This window comes from Cryptomeria japonica, chromosome 11, assembly GCF_030272615.1.
Source record: "Cryptomeria japonica chromosome 11, Sugi_1.0, whole genome shotgun sequence".
Taxonomy (NCBI): Eukaryota; Viridiplantae; Streptophyta; class Pinopsida; order Cupressales; family Cupressaceae; genus Cryptomeria; species Cryptomeria japonica.
This window is the reverse complement of record NC_081415.1, coordinates 128361113-128364306: the sequence shown is the minus strand read 5'-3', so window position 1 is coordinate 128364306 and position 3194 is coordinate 128361113. Positions and strand designations below refer to the sequence as shown.

At 42.0% G+C, this 3194-nt stretch overlaps 1 protein-coding gene across 1 annotated transcript; it reads right to left on the bottom strand.

Moving 5' to 3' along the window:
• Positions 1 to 361: 361 nt before the first annotated feature.
• Positions 362 to 1756, bottom strand: LOC131860081 (putative UDP-rhamnose:rhamnosyltransferase 1). Its single transcript, XM_059214445.1, has one exon. The coding sequence runs from the start codon at positions 1754 to 1756 to the stop codon at positions 362 to 364; it is 1395 nt and encodes a 464-aa protein (XP_059070428.1).
• Between the last annotated feature and the right edge of the window lie 1438 nt (positions 1757 to 3194).

Genomic DNA, 3194 nt, shown 5'->3' with positions numbered 1-3194 from the left:
CCTAAAAGGAACTGCAATACATTAAACCGACAAAGTCAAAGCTGACAAACTTCCGAGCTTTAGAAGAAACAAAGAGAGACATATGCTGAACAATTTTTTTCAGGTTGAGTACCTGAGCAAGCATTTATGTCCTTATAAGTTGAGGAAGGGTAAGTTCGTAGCTTTAGGAATGAACCATCGAGTGGCAGGAGAGCCACTCGAGAAAGCAGCACGACCAATTGGAAACAGTAAAAGGAGTACAATGGCAGAAACATCTACTTTCTTACCTTTGAAAAGAGATCATACATGTGAAAAGTAATAACAACGATTGCGGAGTGATGGTGGCCTCACTCTGATACAGCTATAGATATAGATTTATGTATCAAACAGTTTGTTTGCTGGAGGCTTTGTCCTTGAGCGCAGAGACAAAGTTGTGGATGTTTGTTCGATGGACTTGGCAATCATTACTGGTCAGCACCCTACTAATTTCCTCAACATTGGATTTAATCGGACTGCTTTCTTCCCCCACCATTACACCTCGAATAGCCGTAGCTATGTCCTCCTTAGTGAATGAACCATCCTCCCCGTTTCTTCTCACCTCCACTCCCATCTTCAAATCCTCAGCAATTAGTCGAGCAGTTAAGCCCTGCTCGTACTGGATTGGAAGAGCAACAAAGGGCACTCCAAACCTCAGGCCTTCTGTCACAGAATTCCATCCACAATGTGAAAGAAAAGCTCCAGTGGAGGGATGGTTTAAAATATGCAACTGAGGCGCCCACTTTGTAACCACGAGTCCTCTACCTTGGGTTCGATCCTCAAAGCCTTGGTGCAACTCAGCCGCCGCGTGGCCAATAAGAACACAAAGGAATGGAATTTCACTCTCCTCCAAGCCCAGCAGGAGGTCATCGAGCTGTTGGGCGGTGAGATGGCATTCACTACCGAAGGACGCAAACACCACAGAACGAGCGGGCTGCTTGTCCAGCCAGGCCAAGCAAGGCTCCGCTGCAGGTCGCGGTGGTAGGCTTTTCATGAAAATCCCCAAGGGAAACATGAATCGACCTGTGCTTCTTTTAAAATAGTCGACAAATTTGCCTTCCAACTCTAGGCAAGTATTGCTAATCGTTGCCCAGCTTTCCTCCACTGAGATGCAAAGGCGGTTCATGAAGGTGAGATCCTCACAAGTACCATAGTGCTTGTTTTGATACAACGGCAGCATATTCCGGGCTTCAAAGAGTCGGCGGCGGACGGCCAATGAGGGGAATCCGAGTGGCGGTGCTATCAGATCCTCGGCCATCGGAATTTGGCGCAGTCCGTCCCTTTGCTGCCCTGTAACGAAAAGCCTGGCCGCCATGTTAACCACCGTGAAATTTATAGCGGGAATGCCTAGCTTGGCGGCAACCCGTGGAGTCCAGCACAGCGTCGTATCATGTATGATAAAATCTGGGGAAAACAGTTTCAGCAGTGTCGCGAAGGGCTGTTCGCAAAGGTCCAGGGCTTGGAAGGGCAGCGGAATTAAGTCTGTTCTTCCTATCTCCGATAAACTTGCTGTGGACTCAATGCCTACGGGCAGGCCGTCCACGGATGGCAATGGCAGCTCCACCAGCTCAATCCCAAGCACCATCTGCTTTCTGATCCGAGCAATGTTAAGCGGAGTGGAGACGAAGGAAATCCTGAGGCCATAAATGAGAAGGCTCTTGGCCAGCTCTAGAAAGGGTGTTATATGGCCATGTGCAAGCCAAGGGAACATCATCACATGAAGCTTGCCACGATCCGCCATTGTCTACAATTTCAGGCTAGGTGCACTAACCAATCGGTTCCCTATCCTTCATTTGAGGAGAAAGAGAAACCCTAGTGCTTTTACTAATTTTTCAGCTTAGTTCCACCCAGTGATTTAGGGATAAACACGTGTGAGGCAGGTTAAACAGCACCCAGTAAACGTAGATGCTTAATGTGGTCCCTCCTTCCCTCTTTCTACACGAAAAAAGTTGTCAGACATCCCAATTTAATGTTGTGAATAGTGGACGATGAAAGAAAGAAATTAAATGGATCAGACAATTCTTTTGACCGACAAAACCTTTCTCACAAAGAACCAAGGGTACCTCATCAAGGACACGAGTTTGGCTCATTCTTTGTCATGTGGGAACTTATATTTAAGAGAACTGAATTCTTAATAATATCATTTAGAAACCACTCAAATGTACCTAACATTCAATTACACCAACAAATCAATCTAATAGGAAATGTTCATTAAAAACTACCACAATCTAAACCGGAGGCCCCTCTTATTACGAGACTAATAATTTTAAAATCAATTCGGACGGGTAAATAATAGTCTTCAATACGTGTGTACTTGGAATATTTAGAAAGAAGCCCGTGCTTCCTGTGGGAAATGGCTACGCAGCGGACAAAACGGCCCGCTCATGTCATGCCATCCCATCCCCATCCCCCCATGCCATAACCATCCACTCAAACGGTCCCATCAAAATGTTTTTAATTTTCTTTACTGGGGAATGGAGATGCCTTGTGTTGCCTCGATTGTTGTGCGGGATACTCCATGCCTTGAAAAGGAAGGAGGTTTTATATGTTTATATTATTATTTTATTTGTTTTTTTTATATGAATTTTTTAAATGTGTATATCATGTATTATTTAATATATTTTGATAAATATGATATATAATTTTTTGCATATGTTCTTTTCTTATTGCTATATAAACTAGCATATATGTCTTAAATTTTAATTTAATCTATATAACATATGTCGAGAGATATCCTTCTCGAGGCGCCTATTTCTGGCAGTTGCGCGGTGCAACATGGAAAACATAAAATAAATTAATACATAATTATATAGTATCTTTTTATTAAAACAAATTATATTATAGTATTATTATATTATTTTATCGTTACAATTTTATATATCTATTTAGACTATTTTTATTAATATATATGTGTTGCAAGATCAAAGCAAATACTAAAATCTAAGATATATAAAACTTTGTTTAATGGCATGTATTATGGTTATGGTTAGCGTTAGGGTTAAGGTTAGTGTTATGGTCGAGGATGCGGTTTACATCATGGTTTGGATTAGGGTTATGATTAGGTTTAGGGTTATGATAATGGTTAGGGTTAGCATGGTTATGTTTAGGGCTAGCATAGTTTAGGGTTTATATCATGGTTAGGTTTAGGGTTTATGGTTATGGCTAGGTTAGGGTTTATG